Below are 23,951 nucleotides of genomic sequence, written 5' to 3'. Positions count from 1 at the left end.
GTGTTGACTTGGGCTGGATACCCAAGTACAATACTGTCTTATGAACAGGAGGATTCATGTCACGTGTCACAGGGAGACTCTGTCTCTACTCACAATGAGGACAGTGGGTGGGCACTGGCAGGTTGGTGACTGCTTGGGCATCCTCAGCCTCGCTCTGGGTGGTCCTGATCTGTCTGCAGCTTCTCCCGACTGTCGCTCTCAGTCTCTCGAGGCCATCGTGGTGACGTCTGCTTGAGCAAGTGTCTTCATCTGTTCTTTTGCTTCAGCCTGAGCCCTCACACTAAAAATGGAGGGACCTGCAGGCATGGTGCTGGCACCCACTAGAGCCCTGACCTGCCTCTGGGTCCCTGTGTGTGGCTGCAGGGGCAGCTCCCAGGGGGGACAGCCTGCCCACCTCCAGCACTGGTCCCTGTGTGTGGCTGCAGGGGCAGCTCCCAGGGGGGACAGCCTGCCCACCTCCAGCACCGGTCCCTGTGTGTGGCTGCAGGGGCAGCTCCCACGGGGGACAGCCTGCCCAACTCCAGCACCGGTCCCTGTGTGTGGCTGCAGGGGCAGCTCCTCTGCAGGACAGCCTGCCCACCTCCAGGCCCTGCCCTTTCTGCAGGACACTTGCTCAGCTGGAGGGGACTTGCTTAACCCCCTTCGAGGAACTTGGAAGAGCCCAAGTCTCAGGGGCCTGGGGGTGGCCCTTGGCTGTGAGTGATGTCCACAGTGGTGCCTGTTGCTCTGCACCCCCTGCTGTGCCTCCCTCCTTGATTCATACCCAAGCCACCCCGGGCTTCAGGTGTTGCCTCCCACCTGGGTCGTGAGCACCCCAAGCCTGGTCCCGAGTCGGGCGAGTTAATACAAGCAACCTCACTCCCATTTCCTAGTTGAGAAACAGGGGCCCAGGGAGGTAAAGCCACCTGCCTTGATGTGGTGGTTCTGAGCTGGGTGACTTTGCCTCCAAGGGCACCTGGCAGTGTCTGGGGACATGTGGTGAGCACACAGAGGGAGGGTGCTGTGGATGTCCCGTGAGCGAGCCCAGGATGCTGAGCAACACCTGCTGTTCCATGCCGCAGTCTGGCTGGGCACAAAATCACGAGCCACTCACAGCCTTGTAGATTCAAACAGCAATTCTTTTTCCCAAAACTCTCATCGGCACTCTACACGCACGTTCTGGGGAAAATCCACACCTCCACCGGACTCTGCATCCCAAATACTCTCTGAATCCCGCGAGAACTCAACGGGAACTCAAGGAGTGGGCGGGCACCTGAGGCAGCAGGGTACTCCCTATTCCCAGCAGGATACACCCTAAACCTGGACCCACCCTAATCCAGCAGGATCCTCCCTAAACCCGGATCCACCCTGGTCCTTGAGCAGGGTCACCTTTCTCAAACATTCATGCAATGTCACTGCAAATGACCTGGGTCCAAGGCAAGCCCATTTCCACAATGGAGAGTCCTCCCTCTAAGCAACATGGGGTAGGCTGACAAGGAAATTGCCCTGCGTCATTCCTACTTGGCTATGGCTCTCAGCACACTCCCAGACTCTTACACTCTACTTGGAGGTGGGGCTCTGGGAGGCTATGAGGGTGGGGTCCCTGGTGGCTTTGGTGGCTTTATAAGAGGAGGAGAGACCTGTGCTCCCAGGGCTGCTGTCTCCCCATGTGGTGCCTGCCACGTTGACGCAGCAGGAGGCCTCGCCAGGTGCTGGCTTCTGTGCACTTGGAACTACCAGGCCCAGGAACCATGAGCCACACACACTTCTGTTCCTTATCAGTTACCTGGCCTCAGGGACTTTGTTATAGCAACAAGAAACAGGCCAAGACATACCCGCAGTGCACAGGATGCCCCGGCAGAGAATGTCCAGCCCCAGATGCACCTGGTGCTGGGCTGGCAAGTGGCAGGGAGCTACTTCACTGCTGCGCTGGGACTGAAGCCTGGACGTAACTTGCTGGCCTCAGCACACTCAGGTGTCGTTCAACACAGCTCAGTCCACACAAAGCCTGTCTAGTGGTGGCCACTGCACACTCTGGCCTCATGAGGCTGGGCTTCACTTGAAGGCAGCCTGGGTGGGCCAAGCACACCTGAAGCAATGGGGAGAAAACCAAAAGGCTTTGACTCAGGCACAATTATCAGAAATCCAGCTTTGGTCATGGAGGAGATGTTCCACGAGGTGCACCTCTTTGTCTCTTCGCAGATCCCTGTGGTTCTCTGTGGCTGGGCATGTGTCTGTGCGACTCCTCGAGGCCGTGCCTAGGCATGCCCAGACTTCCACAGCACCCAGGCCTGAAGCTACAGGTAAGCAAGGACGGTCAGGTTTCCCTCCATAGCATGATGCATGTGGGAAACGGGGCCCGGTCATTCAGGACACTGCTCAGTTCCCAGCCTGTGCACCCAGCCTTGGCCCTCTGCCGTGCTGCCCCCCTGGACCCTATCCACCACCATCCTTCAGGTTCTAGCTGAATGTCACCCTTCACAGGGCCTCAGACTTCAAGGAGGCCAGGCCCTCTGCCTTCAAGACTCTGTATGGTCCACTTGTAACCCTCATGTTCCATTGTCCCCTCAACTGACCTGCTCCAGCCCTGCCTAGATGGAAGGACAGCCAGAGCAGGAGCCCCTCTCTCCTCCACCTCCAAGGGCCTGTGCTGAGGATATGCCACAGCATCAGTGACACCAGGCAGAGATGGAGGCAGGGAGGCCACGTGGCCTCCATGAGACACAACACTGAGAAAGGAAAGGTCATTGGCTGGAGGTCCTACAGCCCACTGAGGTCACTGTTGCAGCTCTGCCAACACATTACACACCCTCCCTACACTGTGTGTGCATGCGTATGTGTGCATGGGCATGTTGTGCCTGTGTGCACACAAGCACACACAGCTGCATGCACACACGTGCTCACATCCATGTGCTCATGCCCACACACAACATGCACATGGGCCCACACACAGGTGCTCATGTCCACACACAGCTGAATGCACACACGTTCATGTTCATGCCCATACAGCTGCATGCACACGTGCTCACACCCACATAGCTGCACACACGTGCCCACACACAGCCGCATGCACACATGTGCCCACGCCCACACAGCTGCATGCACACGTTCACTCATGCCAACATAGATGTATGTACATGTCCATGCTCACACAGCCACATGCACACACATGCTCGTGCACACGTGAACACATATACTACACACACACACGATCATGCACACATGCTTGAGGAAAGCCCTCTCACAGAGGAGGAATTCCCAGTTCTGGTGAACAGTTTGTGATGTTCTCCTTGTGAAAAGAAGCTTCTCACACTTTGGAAGTCCCACAGGACACATGCCTTGATGTGTCCACAGCTCCTCATGAAGGCCAGCTGGCTGGTGCTCCCTTCTGCAGAGCAGAGCTGAGCTCTCCACACTGTGCTGCTCCCTTTGGTGATAATGTCCACCCCCTCCCAGTCCAGCTGGGCAGACTCCAGACACCAAGAGCTGCAGCTCTCAGGGCCTTCTGCCCACCAACCCCTATGTGGGGAGGGCGAGCCATCCAAAGCAGAGCTCATGCCAAGACAGGCTTCGTCCTCTTCTGGACAGGACTGGGGCTGCTGTGTCCACGGCTCCCCTCTGGGGCCCCCAAGGCCTCCAGACCTGCCGCTGACTCAGACTCGGGGGTTTCTTCTACAAGGCAGGCTTCTTGCATCTTTCCCGCCCCCCAATTTTGGAAAACCCTTTTCTGGTAGGATAAGGAGGTCCACCCAATCCCAGGGGACAGGTACAGGTAGAAGTCCACCTTACATCTCACATCTGCAATGGGCTGAATTGTGCCCCAAATGCACATTAACCTCCCAACCCCAGTGCCTCAGAGAAGGCCTGGATTTGGAGTTGGGATCTTTAGAGCGGTCATTTGGTTCAATGAGGTCATTAGTGTGGCCCTAGTCCACTCTGACTGGGGTCTTCAGAAGATCAGGACACAGATACACAGAGCGATGACCATGTGGGGACATGGGGGAGACAGTGTCCACACACCAATGGGAGAGGCTACAGGAACTAGCCTGGCCACGTCATCAGCTGGACCTCTGAGGCTAGCCTCGTGGCGAGGGCACACCTGGGGACCTAACTTTCCAAGTGCCATGCTGCAGCAGCTGGTGCAGACCAAGCCAGCCTTCCACCAGTGAAATACATGACACAGCTGCCCACGCATGGTCTCCTGCTGACTTAGGTGTGGGGTTAGCCCAACTTACTGCTGACCAGGACAGGCTGGCTCTATCCCTGCTCTCCATGGGTGTTGCCACCTCCAGCCAGGGTAGCCTGGTTGGGCTTACCAGGACTGCCTGAGCTGAGAACTCAGCAAAATGACCCTGGGGATTTGGTGGCCAAGTTCTAGGAAGCGTGGCCTCATCTGTCTGGGTCTACGGGACGCTCACTCTTGGGAAGCAGATTGGGATGGCCAGTCTGCTGTGCTAAGGGGCCCCCAAGGCTCAGCATTCTGTGAGAAGAGCCTGAGTTGTCACAGCACAATGCTGGAGACACCCAGAGGTGGCCCTGCAGATCAGACAAACCGCCCAGTGGGGTCCTTCCCCAAGACCCTCAAGAGTGGGCAATGAAACAGCTGACTCAGAAGCATCGGAGTGGCCTGTGTGCCTGATAGGTGATGTGCACTCACCTTTCTTCCAGGAGGTCCCAAGTATTGTCACACAGACTCAGAATTCCTGCCTCACCCCCAAGCCTGTCTGCACAGCGCCCACGAGGCCGGTCAGAGTTCAGAGGGTGAAGGAATTCAGCCATTGGAAAGGCTTACTTATTTTTATTGAAAAACAGTTTTACTGGAAAACCTGGGGAATAAAAGTTGTCGCTTATTCTGTTACTAATAAAAACACACACAAACTCCACACCTGCATTCCACCACGCCAACTCCAAGGTGGCAGCTCACCTTTCTCACCCACTTCAAGAGAGAGCTGAAGCACAGAGCCAAGGTCACACCACGGGCAAGTGGCAGAGTTGGACATCAGAGGGGATGTGCAGGAGTGGCCATGATGAAAAGGGCTCCAGCAGCCCAGGGACAGGGAGGTCCCACCAGTCCCTTCAGTTGCCTTGTCTGTCCACTCTGGACCAGGCTCCTGGTCACTCCCCAGGCAGACAGAGCTGCTCTTATCTCCAGTAGGTGCTGGCTGGGCTGCCCATGACAGGTGACCTGGACCCTGGGGAATAACTACACTAGGCATCTGTCTGTACCAGGTCCTCTCCCCATAAGATGCCAGGCTCTGCTTAGGACACTATCCATTTTCCCTCCTACGGCCTAGCACCCCAAAACCAAAACTCTGCTGCTTCTGGAGTCTCCTTGCCATCTCCAGGTTCACATGTGTGCATGGACTAGTGTCAGTCACACCAACCGCCTGGGTCTGGGCTGCTCCTTTCTCTCCCCCTTAAACACTCATCACTGCCAAGATCCCTCTCCTCACTGCCTGATGACCACTGGTGCCTGGGCTCCACCAGAAGCATCCCTCCCCAGTTCCCTGAGCATCAGAGGCCCAGGGCACAGGCACATCACAGGGGTGACCTTGGGAAATGACACCTGGTACTTGAAACTGTCATTTATTGTCATCACCCACTGTCAAAGTTCCTGAATTTCTGACGCTGGGGCAGCTGGTACTCCAGCAAGAGTCTCCACATTCCCTACCCTGGGGAACCGGGTCCACAGCTCCCTGCATTGGACTTGTGGGACCACACACGTTCCCTGTAGTTTAGAACCAGCCAGGAATTGTACCAGACTAAGTTTCACTGGATTCATGAGACTCATCTCTGAGACTCACAGCATATGAAGAGCCAGGCCACAAAAGGACCTCGTTTCCCAAGAATCCTGCTTCAGCTTTTCAACACTGACAAATGGCAGCTCTCCAAAATGCCAGAGCATAATGCTTCCTTCAGATCCTCTGCAAAGACCCCAGGGTACGGTTTTGCTTCTCATCTCCTTTAGCAAAGCACCAACTACCACTTTCTGAAAGCATCGACTTGCTGACATGGGGCATTTCTGCTCTGCCTCAGACCAAGAATGGCAGACTTAACTGCTACCCCAAAGGCATTTGCAATAAACGGATTAAGTGTCCTTTAGCTAGAAGTTGCCCACAATGTCTTTCAGACGGGTCCTTGGGATGGGACTGCTGTCCCCTGGGCTGGTGAGACACAGGCCAGAGCTCCGCCCCAGGAAGCGCCTCCGGACTCCAGGGGTCTTCCACCCTCTAGTCCGTGCGCAAACACTCCACGTTAGAGGAAGGCAATTCGCTTCCCATCTGGGCTCTGGCTTGACTAGGTGTGGGCTGATACAAAGGGCTGCCGGTCCTAAGGTCAAGAGAGGTCAGAACTCGGGCTGTTAAAATTTATTTCCTCTGATAAGGCACGATCCCGAGGTCACGTCGCTCGGTCGCCCGCGCGGAGGCCGAGGGCTACATCTGCCGCTGCTTGTGCCTGGGGTTGGTCTTGCAGTAGACGAACCAGCGCCCGCGCCGCTTCACCAGGTAGCAGTCCTTGCAGCGCTTCTTGAGCACAGCCTTGGTCTTGAAGCCCGCCGCGGGCTGCGGGAGCGGCGGGAGCCGCACGGCGCCCGACCGCACGGCGCCCGCCCGCACCGCGCCCGCGAGGCCCGGCAGCAGGGACGCGCACGAGGCGGACGCCGCGGCGCAGGGGCTCAGCAGTCGGAACGGGCCCGCGACAGTCGCCAGCACGCGCCTCGCCAGTAGCGCGGCCATGCCTCGTCCCGGCCTGTGGGAGAAAACCAGTCAGCGCCCGCGCCGCGCCCCCGCCCCACCCGCTGCCCACCCGGGGAAACAGGCGCCCGGGACCCCGGGACCTGACCTGGGAACGAACCGTCCGTCCGCACCACCCCCTCTTCCGCTTCTGCGCCTGCGCACGCGCCTGCTCAGTGGCGCGGGACGCTACCGCCCGGAAGTAAGATGGAGGGGAGTCTCCTGCCCCTCCCCACCCTCCATCAGGCGTAGAGCTCAAGGCACATGCGCACTAGGCTAGCCGGGCGTTTCGCACCCGGCTTCGGCGAACCCTTCCGGTCCGCTACCTGTGTGCCTTGGGCGAAAAGGCACAAGTGGGAGTGAAACTGCATATTCACAATGAAAAAGAAATCACAACCACTTAGACATAGGAAAAACTGACAAACCAGTGTCCAAACATATGTGAAAGATGACGTTCTATAAGTGACATCCTGGCAGAAATATGAAGGGGTTCATAGAGGCGAGTGGATATAGACAGTGCCTCTAACTGATCACGAATAAACTGTTTATCTCCAACATTATGAAAAGCTCCAAACACGTAAAATAGTGCAATAAATTTTAGAGTGAACACCTAGATTGTCCAGTTAGCTCTCTGAATATTTGTTTTCAGGTATCTATAAGTGAATTCATCCATCTTGCTATTTACGTATAGCGAAGTGAGTCGTATCAGGCTGGCACTTCTCCGCCAGTTCACAAGGCTAATCCGGTAGCCCACCTTTGTACCTCACCAGGTGAGCACCAGGATCCTGGAGTTTTATTAGCTTTGAGACAATTCTGCCTCTGAGCATGGCATTTGTTGGACCACCTTTTCTTTTTCTGAAGGCTTTTACGCGCATTGTTTCTCATCGACTTTTCTTCCTCTTTATCATTTCCCAATACCTTCCAGTAATATGTAGGCGTTTTTTCTTGGAGTCACCTGGTCCTCAGACTCTGGCTGCAGCTACCAGTGCATCAAAACAGAATCCAGACTGTGGCACACCCGGATACATATTAGCTTCTGTTAACTCCTTAGGGAATTAGCACCTCAACCCCACTCCTGCTTTTCCTGTAAATCCAGGGCCCCACCTTAATCTTGTCCCTATGATGTTCGAGCTTGCTCGTTCTACGGGCTGGCCCCTGTGTGACTAAGGTTTACGTTAGAGGACGAAGCCTTAGGGGCGAAACAGCCCATACCAGGTTTGGAGGCCAGAGTTTTGTACCCTGTCTTAGGCATTTCTCAAGCCTGTGTTTTTACATGCTAGATAAAATCGACTGCAGTTTTACTGGTAGCTTTTATTAAGTCTCTGTTACAGAAATCCACAAACTAGGCTGCCTCCTTACCAGGAATGCTGCATATTTTTTTGCAAGAGGGATGCACTTCCATTTTCTTCTGCTAAGCACTGATGTCTACCCAAAATACTGATACTTAAACTTCTCATGATTATCGATGTCATGAGCATACAAGCAGTGCATCTTCAGTTTCCACCCTCCTCTGCCTTTTCCCAAGTCAGAATCGCTGGGCGTTACTAACTGCGGATCACCTGCGTACTGAAAGAGCTCCGCCTCAACTGAGCGCAGTCCCAGCCCTCCCAGACGGCGAAGCGCACGCGCACGCGCACCTCTTGGGGTGAAGTCCCGGGAGCACAGGCCCCCGCCCGAAGCCAGGCGCATGCGCGGCCCTCGGAGCGCCGGCGCGCCGGGTCAAGGGTCACAGGCAAGATGGCGGCGGCAGTGACCTTCCGCCAGCTGCTATTGCTGCCCCGGGTGGCCCGGAATTTCGGCGTGCGGGTGTCGCCGACAGGGGAGAAGGTCACGCACACCGGCCAGGTAATGGTCGGTCCGCGGCTCGGCGGGGAACGGCATGGTGGGCTAGTGGGAGGCAGCGGGCAGACAGCGTCGGGGGTCGCGCAGACACCGACGGACGCTCGTGCACGCTCGTGCTGCCCCTCGCAGCTGACACGCTCGTGCACGCTCGTGCTGCCCCGCGCAGCTGACACGCTCGTGCACGCTCGTGCACGCTCGTGCTGCCCCGCGCAGCTGACACGCTCGTGCACACTAGTGTTCGTAAGCGCGCGCACCGACGCGGTGGGTGTCTCAGCCCTCCTGGGCCGCTCCTGGGCTACCTTCAGGTGCTGTCCGATGGGCAGCTCTGCCCGCTGTCTAGGGCAGACTTCCTTTTGGGAGTCTGTAACCGCCAGTTCTTTTGGTCAAATTTCTTAATGCTGCTTAGTATGAAATCGAGGGTGTTGCTAACTCTAGGAGTCTGATGTAGCGTAAAGCCCAGAATGGCGCTCCACTACGATGGTGAACCAACAGATGACCCTGTATACTTGTCATTTAGTATTTAGAGGAGGAAATGAAGCCATTTGCCATATGTGAAAAGAAGGTTGGGGGTCCTTCCCGAGTCAGGGTTTTCTCTTCTCTGCAGGTCACCTTCCTGCTGGCCAGCTCCCCTAGGCTTTCCACCTGCCTTCAGAATCTTTCTGGCAAACGCTCCTTCTTGCACAGTACACTTCTTGGGCGTTGGGTTCGACCTCAGAGGCCTAAATGCCAGGGAAATGCACTTCCCTGAAACGTTGTCATTGATGTTCAGTGACCACTTTCAGAATTGGACTGTAAAATCACAGATGGTCTTTTTCTTTCAGGTTTATGATGATAAAGACTACAGGAAAATTCGGTTTGTAGGTCGCCAGAAAGAGGTGAGTGAAAGATCTAGTTAAGACAGGTAAGCATTCAAAAAGTTTATGTGGGGGGAGCATGCCTAATCCAAAAATCTGGAGCACCCCAAAATCTGAGACATTTTGAGCACCAACATGGTGCTACCAATGGAGAAATCCCCCTTTGGCCTGATTTTTTGACTTTTCAGTCTGTGTATGGGGGCAGGCACAGGGATCCAGGCCATTACTAGGCAAGCTCTCTACCAGTGAGCTTGGCCTCTAAGAGTAGTTTTATAGGTCACTTTTGGGTTTATAGAAAAACTGAACAGAGCACAGAGTCCCAAACACCACTGTCCCTCGCGGTCTCTGCTGTTGCTCACATCTATCTTGTGTTAACATGGACCTTTGTTATAGTTGGTGAACCGGTTTTGGAACTGATGTCTGACTTGCACCCACAGATTACAGAGGGGTCGCTCCTAATGTATGCACTCTCTGGGTTTGACAGATGTGCACTGACGGGGACCCACCATTGCAGGAGCACACGGGGATTTTCCTGCCCAGCACATCTCTGCGCCTGCCTGTTCATCCTCTATACCTAGCCTGTGGCAACCCCTGATGTCACTATCTCTAGTTTCATTGGTAGTATTTTAACAAATAAGATAAAGCTGGACTTAATCTGAAGACCAAGAGTAACAGAACACTGGGTTGTTGAGCTGGCCTTTGCAGGAGAGAATGGGAAGCACCTCCCCATGGGGCTAGCACTGTCTTGAGCTGCCATGGCTGCAGAGTGCCTTTATAGGGCCCCACGGTCCAGTTTGTGGCAGCTCTTATTGAGAGGAGGCTGCAGATATGCCACAGAATGAGGCATGCCCCCCCCCCCCACAAGGAAGGGAACAGAAGTAAGGCCTGATGTGGTCCTGGAGTTGGTGGTGCCCTGGGCCCCTGGAAGGGTGGATGCCAGGCTGCAGGTTCTTCTGCTGCCGTTACTGGGTTGTCAGACATGCACTGTTGATAGCAGGTATCCCTCTCCTGCACTGGTGGTACTCTGAGGCCTGCGTGGGAAGTGGTGTGAAGGGGACATCTGGGACTGGAGGTGGTGGGGACTGGCCAGAGTGCATTGGTGTGTTTGCTTACAAGCTCGGGTGCTGGGTTGTCCTGGCCGGCTGCATTCAGAGCCATGCTCCCACCAGTGAGTTTTCTAACACAGTGAGTCTTGGTTACTCATCTCCTGGGGCGTGGGTACCTGGTGCCTGACACAGGGATGGGCTGGGAGCAGCTGCCCCAGGCAGCACTGGGAAGAGAGCACCTTGCTGTGCGGTTGCTCTCCTTACAGCTGGAGGGCAGGCTCATTTTCAATGTTTGAAGGTAAGCAATTAGGCAGAAGCTGCAGAACACCAGGAGGTTGGGTCCTTCAGCCAGCCTCCCTCCCCGTGGGATGGGCTCCCTCCTAAGTCTGCACCCAGGCAACCCACATTGGACCTCTGTAGCCAGGTGGAGATGGGTTCTGGGCACTGCTGTGACCTCCATAGCCTGGGGCTGGCCGGGATGTCAGCAGAGACCCTGTGGTCTCACCTGCCCAGCCCCTCGCTGCTTTTCAGTGGCACTTTAAGGTGCAAGCCATCACTGATTTTTAGGGAGCCTGCAGGTGGTGCTCACAGGTTCTCCATGTGAGGTGAACAGATCCTTCTGAGAAGAGTGTGTGCAGCTTAGGCTGGTGGACAGTCAACTGCAAGCCGTGCTGGAGAGGAAGCTGCCAGTGTGTGGTGTGGAAGCACATCAGGGGCCTAGAGAGGAGCCAGTAAGTGCGGTCAAGGCAGCCGCTGCAGGGAACCCGGGACCCGCCATTCCATGCCTAACTGAACCCACAGGAACTGAAGCCGGGCCGCAGGCACGTGGGATCTGCACAGCCGTGTTCCCGTAGCGCTGTTCACCGTGGAGAAGATGTGGAGGCCATGGAGGCCTCCTTCCACAGGACAGGGGATGGGAACGTGGTGCATGCACAGTGGGACACTGTCCAGACCTAAGAGGGACGGGACGGGGGTTCTGATGTAGTCGCCTGAACCTTGATGACAGGGTGGGAAGCTTTGGGGGCTTCGTGGTGCTGCAGTGGGTTACAGGGACAGGTGAGCAGGGGTCATGGTTGTACAACTTTGTGAAATGCTTACAACCACCTCAGCACTCAAAGGGCTTTAAGATGCTGGTGTTGATGTGTCTTTTGCCATCTTAGGGAAACAAGATGAAGCCGGGGCCGCAGGCGCGTGGCTGTAATCCCAGCTGCTCGGGAGGCTGAGGTGTGAAGCCAGCTGGCAACACAGTGTGACTTGGTAAAGAGAGAAAGAAATTGGGGAGAAGGTGACCTCAGGCCCCTGTGGAGACTGACTGGGTCCCTTTTAGGGGCTCAGCAGCAGTGCTCTCTCCACCCTGTGTGTCACAGACCACTCAGGCAGGAAGGGATTTCATGCTGAGGCTGTACCAGGGTGGGAAAGTGCCACTTGTGACCAGGGTGGGGCAGCTCCTGGGCCAGGGCATAGAGTCCTCTCGAGGAGTACGAATCATAGAAGGGCGTGGGCTGTCAGGAGTAACAGTTACCAGCCAGGGCTGTTGACCCCCCAGGACCAGAGAAAGTGTTCAACCGTAACTCACCCAGGTTCAGATGTGGTGGCTTCTCTGCGAGGCAGCCGCAAGATCAGCCCTGACTCTGTGTGAGTAGTAGAAAATCCCGGTGGTCCATTTCCAGGACACAGTGTTTAGCTTTAAAGGTAGAATGACCAGGATGGAAGAAAGGCGGCTGAAGGGGTGGACCCACAGGAAAGTTACAGCCCCAACAGAGGAGGTGGGAGGAAGGGCCTCTTGATCAACACAGACGGACTGTACAGCCAAAGGCCCTCAGCCCAGGGGACCTGCCTGCCACAAGAGAACAAGGGGCCAGGGCAGCTAACAGTGTATTTCTTTAACTCACCCAGTAGAAGGCAATAAAACCTGGGTGACATGGGGAGATTGTGTACCCACAGTGCTCAGCCAAAGAGGAACCAGGAGAGAAAACACCACTTGTACCCAATCTGGGGCTTGGGGTTTGAATTGTGTCTGCATGCCCAGATCAGAGGAAGGGTTGTCATTTCCAGGGTGGCAGTGACCAGCGGTGAGTCTGTCCACGGATGGCCTCGGAGGACCCGGCGGTGCCCTGCCGCTCCCGTCCGCTCCCCTTGGAAGAGCAAAGCGGGGGGGGGGGGGGGGGGCGAGGCAGTGTGGTGCAGGCTGGCGTGTTGACTGCGTTTTCATCGTACTCCTGCATGGAACTGAGTTCTGGGGAGGAGCTGCTAATAATGGGAGGTCAGGGTCGCCCTGGGCTGCGCAGTAAGTGACAGGAGGGCAGTCTCGTGTGTCAGCAGCATCCTGGCGTCAGCTGCCCTTCCCACAGGAGACGTGGGTCTCTGCATGCTGGAGGCCTGGGGGCTTGTTAGTGTGGCCTCTGACATGTTGTCACTTAGGTGTCCCATGTTACTGCCCGCATGGCTTTACTCCCTTGGTTCTGGCATCGCTGCCTGGGGCTGAGCAGAACACGCCTTCTTACAGGCCTGCCGCAAGGTGCTGGTGTCGTGGCCGAGGGGCCTGTAGCGCCACAGTGGAGGCCGGCCGCTGCTGGGCACTGCTGTGGGCTTCGGGCACCGTCATTTCTGGTGACTTCTCTGTTTCCAGAGAGCTCTGAGAGGCTGCACTCCGTGGTAGCCTGTAACTGACAAGTCTGCCTAGAAACACCAACCCTTCTGGAAGGCCATGTTTCCATGAGCTTTGGTGAGAGGCACTGGGCGTTGCCTCTCTGCGGCCAGCCTCTGCCAGCAGTGGTTCAGGACTCCTCAGCCCTGGCCGGTAGTTCTGGACACAGCCGCCTACCCGTGTCGTGAGCTTCTGGGCTTGTTTTCAGCCCTGCCCTGCACTGGCGGGGGTCTGTCTGCCGGGTGTGTCCAGAATGTCCAGGTGGGAGTTGGGGCTGCAGGGTTGGGGCCAGCATGCCCCTGGACTGCCAGGACCCTGTTGGACTGCAGATCTCACCCGATTGGAAACAGCAAGGTTGTTTACCCAGCCAGCCTTGCAGAGTGTCCTGGGCTCCGTGCTCCTGTGGGCCTGATGGCTTGTGGGAAGGGTGGTTGCTGCTTCGTGCAGTGTGTCCCCTGTGGTATGCAGCAGCTGTGGAACCTCTGGCCTCCTACGCTAGCTTTTGAGGCACGTCTTGTCCCCGCTGCTGAGCTTGGGCATGGGAGAGATGCAGGTGACGAGGTGTCATTGGCGAGGTCCTCCTTAGAGCCTGTGTGCGAAACAGACCTTTCCTGCTCATGACCAGGATGTCCTGTGTTCAGAGGATGACCGTTGCCCTCCAGAGCCTCGGGAAGAAGTGCCCTGGAAAAGGGAAAGTCTTCTGCTTGCAGCAGGCCTGGTGACTCATGAAGGAACAAGGGTGGATTCAGTGGGGCTTGTGGTGGGCGGGGCACTGTGCGGTGGGCTTCTTACCGCTAAGGCTCTGCTTCTTCCAGTGAGAATGCCTGTCTCCTGGCTGTTCAGGCTTGTGACCGAGGCATTAGGTCAGGGATGGACACTCTGGGAGGTCAGCCCCACCCGGGTTTCTGGATTTGCCACAGGGGGCATCAGGAGGGGCTGCTCACCAAGCCGGGATGTCGGATGGCGTTGTTAAAAGCCACTGTGAAGTGGAGCAGTACAGCGGTTCTCTCTTCCCAGGCTCTCGGGTTCAGCGGCCATCAGCTGAGGTCATTGGCAGGTGGCCAGCCCGGCCTCAGCTCTGCTCTGCCAGCTCCCAGCCCCGTCAGCCCCAGGTAACTCTGGAGCAAGTCTTTGGCATCACATTATTGGTTTCAAATTTGCCAGCATTCATTTCAGAAGATGACAGAATTTTATTTCCTTCAGTAGATGACAGTGTTGTCACACATGGGGTGCTAAATGCTGTCAGTTTTGCCATATTTTACAGTTTGACTCAGAGCCAGTAAGCCCTGTACACTGCAGTTATTGGGGTGTCTCCAGCCCCTCCTGTCTCTGCGGCTCCCACTTGCCCCTCTCCTTGCCCTGTCCTTCTCCCAGGAATTCCCTGGTTAGGAATCGGTTCTCTCCCGTGGAGGTCTGTCCCTGTAGCGTTGGCATGCTCCGGTCCTGAGGGGCTTGTAATCTGGTGGCGGGGTCCGTCCTCTGTGTCAGCGTGCCTGTGGCTGATGTGCACTCCACCCAGGGCCTGGGAGAGGTGATGTTTGCCATCTTGCAGTACCAGCGAGTTTGCTGTAGGGAGAAGAGGAGAGGTGCCCGTTGGCCTCCCGTGTCTGACTGGCACTCGACTCCCTGGGAGGTGTTGACGGGTCTCGCCACGTCACAAGAACGTGGTCTTCAGTGCTTGGTGGCCACCTCCCGTGTCCTCACGCCAGCCCTCGTGGGAGGTTCTCGCCCCCCAGTCATCCTTGACTCCTTCCTCGTCTACCGCAGCACTCTCCGGTTCATCTCAAGTCCTTCCCACCCTGGAACCAGCCGCCTTTGGAGGAGCCTGGTCCTCTGGGTGTGAAGTGGGGTGTTGGGGCCACGGTGTGGGCTTCAGGGGTGCTCATTGTCACTGGTGCTGTTCCTGGGGGCAAGGCGTGTGTGTACGTGGGCACAGGAGGACACGTGCTTCATGAGTGTTGACGACAGCCCTGGTGAGGTCAGGGTCGGGAGACTGCTGTGGCTGCTGGCCTCACCTCCGCGTCCGCTGTCCCCAGTGCGGGGCCACCTGCAGAGACCGCGGAAGTGCCCCATTCTCACGGTGTGTCCTGTCGGAGGCCTTCCTCTTCTTTCTTTTAAAGTTACTTGGAAATACCAGGTCCATAGGTTTACTTTTTATTTTACATAAGAATGTTCATTTTTCTAATTTTGTGAACCGTAAACATGGTTTTAATATTGAACTTATAAAGTTTCAAAGGAAGCCTAACCGTAACCCTTTCCCCTGGACTCTTTGCCTCCTGTTTGTGACCTTTACTGGCGTGTCCTTCCAGTGTTACGGAACTGTGTGTCGGCAGGCCCTCGTCTCTGCCCACAGGAGCGGGGAGTGTGCCTGCACTCAGTAGCTGGTGTCTCCGCCTCGCGGTGTCCCGGTTCACGCCCTGCAGTATGTCCAGTTGTCTCTCCTTCTACTTAGAGCGACTGTGTGCTCCGTGGGGTGGGTTCTGTTGCAGTCTGTGCAGGTGGCTCCTGATGGTGGACAAGAGACTCCTGCAGCATGGGCTCAGAGGGCACCAGGGTGTGTACTGACCCAGCCAGTGAGGACCAGAAGGATGGGTTGAGGGCATGATGCCCAGCAGTGTGGGACTGAGGCTGGAAGAGCGTTGAGTGGACCAAGAAGTGTTAGAGTCTGTAAACAAGTCAGGATGGCGCCTGGGAAAATGCCAGAGGGAGTGGTTTGTGAAGTAACGCCAGCAAGCCATTAAGTGTGGAGATTCCTGATTGGTTGACTGCTGTATCTAGTTTATGTTAATTAAATAAGCTGTGTGTAATGTATAAATACCGCTCCTGTCCTACAATAAATGGCTCCTACTGTATCAAGGTACACAAGTTGTTCGTCACCTCCCGGTTATTTTGCTACAGCCTGACTGCGGCAGATGGTGGCCCGTTACGGGGAGCCCCAGGACACTTGGGGGTAAGTGACGAAAAAAAAAAGCTGCCTGTCCATAGATAGGACGGGAGCAAATCTGCTCGTCCCTAGATAGGGCGAGAGGAAAAATGGCCATTTTGAGAAAATGGAGAGGATTGATACAGTATGTTTGTGTCTTGTTTTGTCTTGGTGTATTGTATTGTCTTTGTGATGAAAATATGGAAGGGGTGTTAAGTAAATTACTAAGGGAAGGAGGCATCCCAGTGGAACCAAGAGCAATTAGGGCATGTGTTGATAAAAGCCCAGGAACTCTAGTCAGAAAGAAAAAGAAAGTTCAGAAAAAGAAGGATTATCAGGAAAAAAGTTGCAGCAAAAGGCTGTTACTGAATACTTTTCGTTACCGGAGGGTGCGTGAATCGGAATGGGGCAGCGGCCGCCACGTGCGTGAGCCGATCATGGCACAGCAAGGTTTTTCCAAGCGGCTGCAGCGGGCTCTTTCCCGCCCCCCTGCCGGGGGAGCGGGAGGCCACTGCAAGAGCCCAAATCCAGGCATAGTCTCGCAGGCTCTTGCTCCCTGTGCCCGGAAGCAAGTTTGAGTCTGGGACTCTCCCCAGGGCCATCTGGGGCTGCCCAGGATGCTACAGCTGGCAGAAGACGCTACTGGCTTCCCTGAAGTTTGATCATTTCCAATGTCAGTAACTACAATGGTTCTCCCACACCTGGAGGCTGATGAGTAATGAGTACTATTAAGGCTTATTTCAAATGTAAAAAAATCTTGAGATAATGTACTAAATTGTTCAGAAGGTTGTTTTCTTAGTGAAATGCTACAGGATTTTCTTTAGCCATCCGGAGTTCCTGCCTTCGTCCCATTGCTGGTGAAAACAAAGGTGAAAGAATTTCCAGTGTTGCTGAGAACCGGACAAGACTTCGGATCAAGCTAGCTGCCTGCAGAACTTACCTGGACTGTGATTTAAGCTAGCTGCCTGCAGAACTTACCTGGACTGTGAGTTAATCTATTGAGACACTGCTTTACCTGGACTGAGACAACAAACTATAATTTACAACAAATTGTAACTTGGTATCTTTGCTAATGGTGTCATTGCTGGTATAATTTTTCCAAGGGCTTCTTGCATGGAGCCATCAATTGGCTTGGTATTGTGGCATTTTGTATTCTCCCCTTCTGCTTATAGCAGATTATTTATGGTGTTTGTGTAAAAACCACTATGGTCATTATTTAAATTAAACAAAAGGGGGAAATGTTAGAGTCTGTAAACAAGTCAGGATGGCACCTGGCAAAATGCCAGAGGGAGTGGTTTGTGAAGTAACACCAGCGAGCCATTAAGTGTGGAGATTCCTGATTGGTTGACTGCTGTATCTAGTTTATGCTAATTAGATAAGCTGTGTGGAATGTATAAATACTGCTCCTGTCCTACAGTAAACGGCTCCCACTCCTGCTGTATCAACGTGCACAAGTTGTTCGTCTCTCCCCGGTTATTTTGCTGCAGCCCGACTGACTGCGGCAGAGAAGACTCAGTGCTGACAGCCCCGCACAGGGACTAGGGAACAGCTCGTACCCAGGGCAAAGCGGCCACGGTACGGGGCACAAGCATAGGGGCAAGAGGAAGAGCAGTCTGCCCAGGGGACAGAAGCAAGTCCAGGCAACCGAGGAGGTGATCTTAGGGTCTGTGCTGGTCACAGCCTGGTCGGTTCCCAGCTCAGCTGTGAGGGGTGGCAGCGTGAGCCAGGACAGCGCGGAGAAGGGAGCACTGGCCAAACAGTTAGTGGAGCAGAAGACGGGCGGGATGGGTGAGTGAACCCTGCGTGCGCGAGGAAACCCAGCAAGCCACCAAGCCACCAGTCATTCCTCGGTCAAGTGGAACTGCCTGGCCGGAAGAGAGCAGATGTGGGTGCAGAGTGAGCCATCCCAGTGAGGAGTCATGCCCCAGTGAGCGCCTGCAGTGCACCTCTGCGAGTGGTCAGAGGGACTCAGACCAGTGGGTAGTTGGACAGGGACATGGTGACCAGAATTGCCTCCAGTGAGAGTGGGAGGCTCAGTCAGACCAGTGTCCATAGAACTTAAAGCCAAGGAATGGCCCTTCCAGGTGGTTCATGGGGACATTCCACCCAACTGCTAGGTGTTCAGGAATCCTACAGCTGCGCAGAACTTCAGGGAACACTTTTGAGATGTTTTAAGGCACGAGAAGAATAACAACGATGCTTAAGCCTAATAAACAGAGAAGAATAAATGTGGACGTGGGCGCGGAGTTCTGTGTGAGATGCCGGCAGGCGCTCCAGCTGCACGGTGACCCAGCAGTCTGTGCGAGGAGGTCTGTGGAAGCGTCCGACTGGCCCGTGGTCTGGAGAGGAGCCATACCCTCACCTGCTGAAAAGGCCCGGCAGTTCAATGCTGCTTCTGCTGGAGACTGAGGGTCGATGGTGTTTCCCTGCTGTGGAAACATGTTTTACTTCAGTCCCACAAAAACGCCAGTGATGTCCCCTGTGGTCAGGAGCGAGGCCCAGAAGTCCAGGATGTGCTCCACGTTTACCAGCATCCCAGGTGAGGGCGTGGGGGAAGTAATAGCACTCTACTGTGGAGGTAACGTGCTGTGTCTGAAGACCCCTGAGAATCAGTGAGAAGACCGAGAAGAATGCAAACCAGAGAATGTACAGCTCACACAGAACGGCCACTGTCAACGGGTGGACTTTACCCTGGTACAGAGGCCTTACTTAGCAGAAACTGTGCTTTGGGTTTCGATCTTTTCCTCCACTGATTGACAGGATGCAGTCTTCCCCAAGATGCTGGGCAGTGGTCAGACAGCAGCCACAGCGGCCACAGGATTCCATGTGAAGCACTGCACGGCGTGTGCGCTTGCTGCTCTGTGAGCTCACAGGGCTAGTGCTGGTGCATTTTCTGCCGGATGGTCTTTCCCGGTCGTGGTGGGTTTATTGGAACAGTTCCATCGTAAGTGTGCATAGTAGTCTATAGGTATTCTGACCACGGAAATAGACAGGGAAGTGTCCCCCAGTGAGCAAACTCTTGGGGGGCAACTGGCGCCCTGATTCCCACGATTGGAATGCCCAGCAGTTTCCCCCTGAGGCTGTTAGATAACTATGCGGGTGCACCACCTGGTTTCCATAGTAACGTCCTTGGGTGTGAGAGGCTCTGTTTGTATTAACCTGGACCTGATCTCAGTTGGCCCTCAGGGTTAAAGGAATGCTGGTCAGAGTGTAGTCACGGTGAAGAGTAATGCGTGGCCTTTTTTGAGTGAATAAGCTGGGCAGGAGGGAGGAGCAGACACTTCCTCTTCTTCACCTCTTTACTCCTCTCCGCTCCCGTCTGTCTGCCCACTTGTACCCCGTGTCTGTCTGCCCTTTCGTGCGTCTCCTCACAGGGGTTCGTTACACTAGTCTGGTAGGCGATGCGGTGGACGAGGAGACCAGGACTCGCCAGCAGACACAGGAGACCCTGAGGAAGGTCTCTGCCGCGGTTCCAAGCCACTGCTGAGGGCTGGTCCCCGAGGCACAGAGTAGATTTGGACAGGCGAGGGCCTTTTTCTTGTGCACATGTTTCGGCTTTGTCCGGGGTGTCTGGCTAAGTTAACGGGTCAGCTTGACGCATGCCCAGTCCCCTCGAAGTAGGCTTTTTCCTGCAGTTAGACAAGTCACTACTAGAATGCACCTGGAGAAGGGGCATGCCGGAGTCCTGGTGACACGCTGGAAGTCAGAACCTGGGTGTGGGGTGGGACAGTCACAGCCTGATTTGATAAAGGTCTGATGTTCCATGATGAAGAACTTTAAAATACACAGGAAAAGGCACCAGAGTCCTGTGGAAATGGGCAGCAGACCTGGACTTGGCGGAGCTCTCAGCTGCCCTGACGGAGAGCAGCATCACCCAGAGCTGCTCTGAGGTGCCCCCAGAGGCGGGGCTGAGCCTGGCCAGCGTCTGACAGTTCTGTGGGCTGTTCATCCTCAGGCCGTAGGGGCCCACTGCCCGGTGCTCCCTGAGGACACACTTCCTGTTGTGCACACCTGTGTGCGGGGCTGCTCATGCAGTGCCGTTAAGGGAGAAGCATGGAAAGCGCGGAGTCAGTGGCCGCACACAGGGCACGCTGGGCACTGTTACGGAACGGGGCTCTGGGGAAGGGGACTGCTTTCCAGGAGGTGCTGGTTGGTGGCAGCATGTAGCATTTTGTGATGGAGAAGGAGGCGGCAGGAGCCCTGTGTGTGCAGGTCAGGACCTGCTGTGGACGCTCCCCCACCTGGTGAAGCGGAGCAGGCTCTCTGCCAGGCTGGGGAGGTCCGAGGGCCTGGTGCTGCCTGTCCCTTCAGGTTTGTGTGGATGTGTGGAAACTTGTTTGAATCAGCTGGGAGGTGGGAGACGCATTGCGGCAGGGCCAGCTCTGCGTTTTGTGAAGCCGTAGTATGCTGGTGGGGATCTGCCTCGGGTGGGGGTGCAGCCCCTGGACTCTGGTGTTGGGTCCGCAGTTCCTTCAGCTGGGGACTGTGCAGGTTAGCACGTGCTGTCATTGAGCGCCAGGGCTCTCACCGTGGGAAAAGGCGCTTGGGTGGGCATAGCAGAGACAGCCCTGTAGATCGGAGTTGGCGCTCTCTCGAGGACTCACCGTTCTGAACTGCTTGTCTGTGTGGGTGTCTTTGTGCCTGCGAGAGCGTGTGGTTGTGGATGTATGTGTTGACACGCGTGGGGTCATGCTTGCCACACACCAGCTTCCCTGTCAGGTCTCTCGAGGAAGCCCGGAGGCCTGTGGCCAGCTGTGCTCTTCTGGGTCTGGGGAGGGTGGGCATGGGCACTGGAGGGGACGGGAGAGTGAGTGTAGGCACCTGGGGCAGGCTTGGCAGTTGCCGAGCCGAGGGCAGAGTTAGAATTCTTCCTACTGTTCCAACCCTTGCATTCCATGTGAAGGGTCAACGTGGACGTGTGGCTGTGTTTCACGGAATTGTTCGTCTGTGTGGAAAGACTACGATGGTCATCTTTAGTGAAATGTGCCGGGTGCATGGGTTGGGTGGGTGCTGTTGACAAGCTTCCGTGGTTAGATGATCGAGGCTGTGTGCCCCTGGCTAAGTTTCCTCTCGTTCCAGGTGAATGAAAACTTCGCCATTGATTTGATAGCAGAGCAGCCTGTGAGCGAGGTGGACCACCGGGTGATCTCCTGTGACGGCAGCGGGGGCGCCCTGGGCCACCCCAAGGTGTACATAAACCTGGTAGGTAGCCCTGCTGCTCGTTGGTGCTCTTTGTGTGGCCTGCTGGTCCCCAGTGGTCACCTGCACACAGTCGCCTGCCAGCCTGCACGGCGGGGCCTGTGTGGAGTGGCCTTCTGGAAGCAGCTTCGTGCCTGAGTGCTGGCTTGGTGTCGCCTGGGGCCTCCACCCTCCCCCCCAGCACCAGGCCTGTCTCCGAGCCATCCCCCTGGCTGCTGTTCCAGGCTGCTGTTCCAGGCAGGGTGCCTCAGCCTAAGGCTCAGGCCAGGATGTCCATGCCCTTCCCAAGGCTGGAGGCCCAGGTTGGCGGGCAGGCCCTCTCCTGACGGCCCTCCCTGACTGGCAGACGCTGTGTCCTCCCTGTGTCCACATGTGTGGTCCCTCTGCGTGTGTCTGCTCATGCGGACCACCTTAGTGACCCATTTTAACCTCCTCCCTGAGGGACCTGCCTGCATCCAGCCACACAGAAGGTCGGGACGGCAGCATGAGACCCTCAGAGGGAGGCTTTTCCTATCGGTCCCCTGCAGTCCTGTTGGCTAGCACCACACGGGCCAGCGGAGGAGTTGTGAGGCCCTGGGGCAGGTCCCCAGTAGTGCAGGTCCTGTGCTGGAGGGGAGGAGACTGCAGACCCTGTGACGGGGCAGGTGGGGCTCTTGTTTCACCAGCTGGTGTCCTGGTGGGTGGCCTGTCGCCTTTGGAAGTGGCCTTTACTGGAAGCTGGCATTCATCTTGGGTGCTTGTCAGGGTAAAGGGCAGTGTAGCAGCGCAAGGTGTCAGCAGCCTAGAACAGGATGCTGTCACCTTGTGTCCAGGTGACATCCCTGGAGCCCGGCCCGTGGGCTGAGGTTGGGGCGTCCTGGTCCTCGGGCTCAGAGAGCAGGTGGGTCGCAGCCAGCTATAGCTGTTGGGGGCACGGGAGTTCCTCTGGCCATCCTTTGGGACGGCTGCATAGGCAGGGCCTGAGGCGGGGCTCCATCCTCTGCCCCCTGCTGCCCACAGGTCAGGTCAGGGTGAACCAGGATCCAGGGCCTGCTCGTCCCACTCAGCCCCGCCCTGGGCCTCAGTGGGCTTCTGGTTGACATGCATCTCAGTTCTGTGCTGCTCCTCAGGCTGTGGTTGGAAGTGGAGCGTGCACTATGAGATTTTCCTTTTGAATTTTTTTCAGGACAAAGAAACGAAAACCGGGACATGTGGCTACTGTGGCCTACGGTTCCAACAGCATCGTCATTAGCATCGGCACCCTGTCGCCCAGCACCGCGGGGTGCCTCAACCTCAGGAGCACAGTGTAGGCGCCACTCCCTGTGCAGGGGCCCTGCTGAATAAAGACACCTCCCACGAGCTCTCCGGTCTCTTCTTTCCTAGGACGAACTTCCAAGGTGGTGGACAACAGGCACACCAGGGTCCCATGACTGTAGAGGAAAGAGGCGAGGCGGGTTCAGGGTGAAAGAAATCAAGCTCCAGCCTCTAGGGTCTAGAGAGGAGAGCAGGCAGCCCTCGCTGGTGAGCTTCCAGAGGGCAGCGGGGTGCTGGGAGAGCCGGGCCAGCCCTTGGTGGTCAGGGACCTTGATCACCCGAGCTCCTTCTGTCCTGAGACGTGCCTGTGTGAGTGCAGGGAGTTAGTCACCATGCCTGTCCTGGGAACACCGGGCAGGAGGGCTTGGCCTGGGGCTGTGCTCTGTCCTCCTTGGGTGGGGGGCACTCGAATGTGGGGATTGCTGCAACGGGTGGGCATCAGCTAGGTTTGTGAATGAGGCCTCCGTGTGCAGAGGCCATGTGCAGAAGGGACAGCAGGTCACTGAGGGTTGGTGCCAGCGTTGGCAAGTCTCAGGTGGGCAGTGGAGGGTAAGGAGAAGTCCTGGGGCTCAGGAGCTGTCCTCTGGAGTGGGGTGAGACTGATGAGTCAGGGAAACACCTGCCTCCTGGGCTTCAGGTCACAGTGGGAACGTGACATCTGTGCTCTGCAGGGTCCAGCGAGGAGGAAGCCCACACCAGGGAGTGGGACACGGGACTGGGAGGGGAGGAGCGCGGGAGGAGCACTAGAACCTGTCCGCCCTGTGCCAGAGCTGGGAGGGAGCCACAGGCCCCGCTGGCTCTGAGTTGCTTAACCCGACGGCCATGTTTACCGAGGGTCTCTTGGTCATGTCGGCATTCTGCTCTTTAGCTCGACTTAGGTCAGTGTGTTGGGTGCCGCTGGTGTCCCTTCTCTGGACAGGCGTGGCCCTGGAGAGCTGCAGGGCTCTGGCTGGGTTTTAGTCTCTGAAACCCAGACTCTGAACAGCATTGCTCCAGGAGAGGCCCCAGGGACTCTCCGACCACTGTCCTTGCTGAAGGTCGCGTGGCGTGTGGGTCACACTCTGGGGCATCTGCGCAGGGAGCGTGCTGCTGGTTCCCTGTGGAGATGGTCCTTGGGTCTTGGTGTGGGTGGTGCTGCGTGGAGGCGGGGCAAGCCAGAGTGTCCCCGGGTGTGGAGGCTGGACTCCAGAGCGTCTTGGCGGCCTTAGATCCTTTCCCCTCACGGCTGTTGGACGTTGATTCTTGAGCCACTTCCATAGGTTGGATTTCCTTCTAGAAAATGAGCCTGTTGCTGGCCTGTCTGCTCTGTGTGGCTGGCCGCCTCTCCCTCCCCTGGTGGCCCTGCTGCCTGTTGGCCTCTGGCCACTCCCACCAGAAGTCTGTCAATGGCATTTGTGTTTACAGTGGCCCTCGGCTTGTCGGTCCTCGCTGGTG

The 23,951-nt window shown here is 56.3% G+C and overlaps 2 protein-coding genes across 3 annotated transcripts; one reads left to right on the top strand and one right to left on the bottom strand.

Annotated features, from left to right (window-relative positions):
• Positions 1-5,549: 5,549 nt before the first annotated feature.
• Positions 5,550-6,892, bottom strand: Mrpl36 (mitochondrial ribosomal protein L36). The gene is made up of 2 exons (XM_077109404.1): positions 6,823-6,892; positions 5,550-6,729 (listed from the first exon to the last, which is right to left on the bottom strand). The coding sequence occupies exon 2, from the start codon at positions 6,714-6,716 to the stop codon at positions 6,414-6,416; it is 303 nt and encodes a 100-aa protein (XP_076965519.1). The 5' UTR covers positions 6,717-6,729; positions 6,823-6,892; the 3' UTR covers positions 5,550-6,413.
• Positions 6,893-8,387: 1,495 nt separating this feature from the next.
• Positions 8,388-22,562, top strand: Ndufs6 (NADH:ubiquinone oxidoreductase subunit S6). 2 transcript variants are annotated; one of them, XM_077109491.1, is made up of 4 exons: positions 8,388-8,558; positions 9,377-9,430; positions 21,105-21,227; positions 22,397-22,562. In XM_077109491.1, exons 1-4 carry the CDS (start codon positions 8,451-8,453, stop codon positions 22,511-22,513), a joined length of 402 nt encoding a protein of 133 aa, XP_076965606.1. In that variant the 5' UTR covers positions 8,388-8,450; the 3' UTR covers positions 22,514-22,562. The 2 variants fall into 2 exon arrangements, with proteins under 2 accessions (XP_076965606.1, XP_076965605.1); XM_077109490.1 differs by having other exon boundaries at positions 8,396-8,558; positions 22,390-22,562.
• Positions 22,563-23,951: the final 1,389 nt, after the last annotated feature.

Source organism: Callospermophilus lateralis, chromosome 5, assembly GCF_048772815.1.
Source record: "Callospermophilus lateralis isolate mCalLat2 chromosome 5, mCalLat2.hap1, whole genome shotgun sequence".
NCBI lineage: Eukaryota > Metazoa > Chordata > Mammalia > Rodentia > Sciuridae > Callospermophilus > Callospermophilus lateralis.
Note: the sequence above shows the minus strand (reverse complement) of the source record. Positions and strands in the feature narration are given on the sequence as shown.

Bases quoted from the DNA above. Each gene is read 5' to 3' on its own strand.
- Mrpl36 (XM_077109404.1), bottom strand. From the start codon at position 6,716: ATGGCCGCGCTACTGGCGAGGCGCGTGCTGGCGACTGTCGCGGGCCCG.
- Ndufs6 (XM_077109491.1), top strand. From the start codon at position 8,451: ATGGCGGCGGCAGTGACCTTCCGCCAGCTGCTATTGCTGCCCCGGGTG. The intron at 9,431-21,104 runs GTGAGTGAAAGA...CTCTCGTTCCAG, and splicing joins TTGTAGGTCGCCAGAAAGAG to GTGAATGAAAACTTCGCCAT. The intron at 21,228-22,396 runs GTAGGTAGCCCT...TTCAGGACAAAG, and splicing joins CCAAGGTGTACATAAACCTG to AAACGAAAACCGGGACATGT.